This window comes from Diorhabda carinulata, chromosome Y (genome assembly GCF_026250575.1).
Source record: "Diorhabda carinulata isolate Delta chromosome Y, icDioCari1.1, whole genome shotgun sequence".
Lineage (NCBI taxonomy): Eukaryota > Metazoa > Arthropoda > Insecta > Coleoptera > Chrysomelidae > Diorhabda > Diorhabda carinulata.
In genome coordinates this window covers 2150138-2151592 of record NC_079473.1, presented here as the reverse complement: position 1 = coordinate 2151592, position 1455 = coordinate 2150138, and the positions used below count along the sequence as shown (strand labels likewise).

Below are 1455 nucleotides of genomic sequence, written 5' to 3'. Positions count from 1 at the left end.
GTTTTGTGTCTTTGATATGGATGCCAAAATAGGACCTTCCGGACTGCAGAAAGAAAAAAGATAATTCGTTTATGCGAAAGCAGTGGCGACGAATATTTGTCGGACTCCGAAGATGAAAATTATTCCTCCGATTCAGAGACAGAAAGTGAATCAGATGCAAATGATGATGACCAATCTTCAGGAAATCGTTCGGCTTCGCCTGCAAATACCGGCCCATTCCGACTAATACACAAGTAAATTTCCAGTGAAAAAAAAACTGGTACATTGAAACAATTCACGTTCAAGAAAAATCAACAGCTTTTAGTACCGCTTTCGAGCAGAGGCAGACCTATAAATTTTTTTAACCTTATAAATGACGACACTTTTTTACCGCAGATTGTAGACCTAGCCTAACTTAACCAATTTTCCAGAAGCATATGTCAGGAAACAGATTTCTTTTCGTCTTGAGATGTCTCCACTTTACATCTGCCAACACTAGAGCTGACGATGGTTTAGGCAACATAAATTCTATGGTCGCCTTTTTCAACACGAAGATGAACAGTCACTATTACCCGGGAAAAGAATTGTCGTTGGGTGGTGGTGCTATGCGAGGGCATTTACATTTCAAACGAAATATACACAATAAACACCAGAATTACGGGATAAAGCTTTACATGTTTACAGAACCTGATGGATTGGTGCTGAAATTCGGCGTTTATGAAGGTTCAGCAGATGAATATAGCGGAACTACACATACAAGCAAAATAGTTATGCACTTACTTGAAGAAAAGTTAGATCAAGGACACGCGGTATACCTCGATAACTTTTACAACAGTGTTGACAGCTACAAATGACACCTATTGCACCGGAACCCTAAGAAGTGACCGTAAGCACAACTCATAAGTCCTCATGAAGAAGAAATTAAAACGAGGGGAAAGCGAATCAAGGTTCTCTAATGGAATTCATATTGGAAAATGGAAGGACAAACGCGACGTCAATTATATAAGCACTGAATTTGGGAATGAAACTGGCATTTTCAAGAATAAAAGGGGAAAAGAAGCTGAAAAACCTAAATTGATCGCCAGGATCCATTGTTGTCATACTATCCTTGCAATAGGAAAACGATAAGGTGGTACAAGAAACTTTTCATTCATGTACTACAAATGAGTTTGACAAATGCATACTATCTACATAGAAAGTACTCTGGTGGTCATCGCCTTCGTTTTTATGACTTTCGACTGAAGGTAATTGGAGATCTGTTACCCAAGTGTTACCTAAGATATCCAAGTGTTACCTAAGATACCCAAGTGATGATGTACTTGCCTGTCCTCCTAATAAAAAAAATAATTCAAAAATTGAAAAAACCATGAATGAACTAAAGGAAGTGCGTCCTGAAACCAAAACAGTGTCTAGGAAGGAATGCAGAGCTTGCAGGAAAAACAAAATATGGAGCAGACAACGTTTTAATGCAAACAA

The 1455-nt window shown here is 38.4% G+C and overlaps 1 protein-coding gene across 1 annotated transcript; it reads left to right on the top strand.

Annotated features, from left to right (window-relative positions):
• The first annotated feature begins 416 nt into the window (after window positions 1-416).
• Window positions 417-833, top strand: LOC130903103 (piggyBac transposable element-derived protein 4-like). The gene has a single exon (XM_057815364.1). The coding sequence runs from the start codon at window positions 417-419 to the stop codon at window positions 831-833; it is 417 nt and encodes a 138-aa protein (XP_057671347.1).
• The last annotated feature ends 622 nt before the right edge of the window (window positions 834-1455 follow it).

What these genes read in the sequence shown, in the direction of transcription:
- LOC130903103 (XM_057815364.1), top strand. Translation starts at nt 417, where the DNA reads ATGTCAGGAAACAGATTTCTTTTCGTCTTGAGATGTCTCCACTTTACA.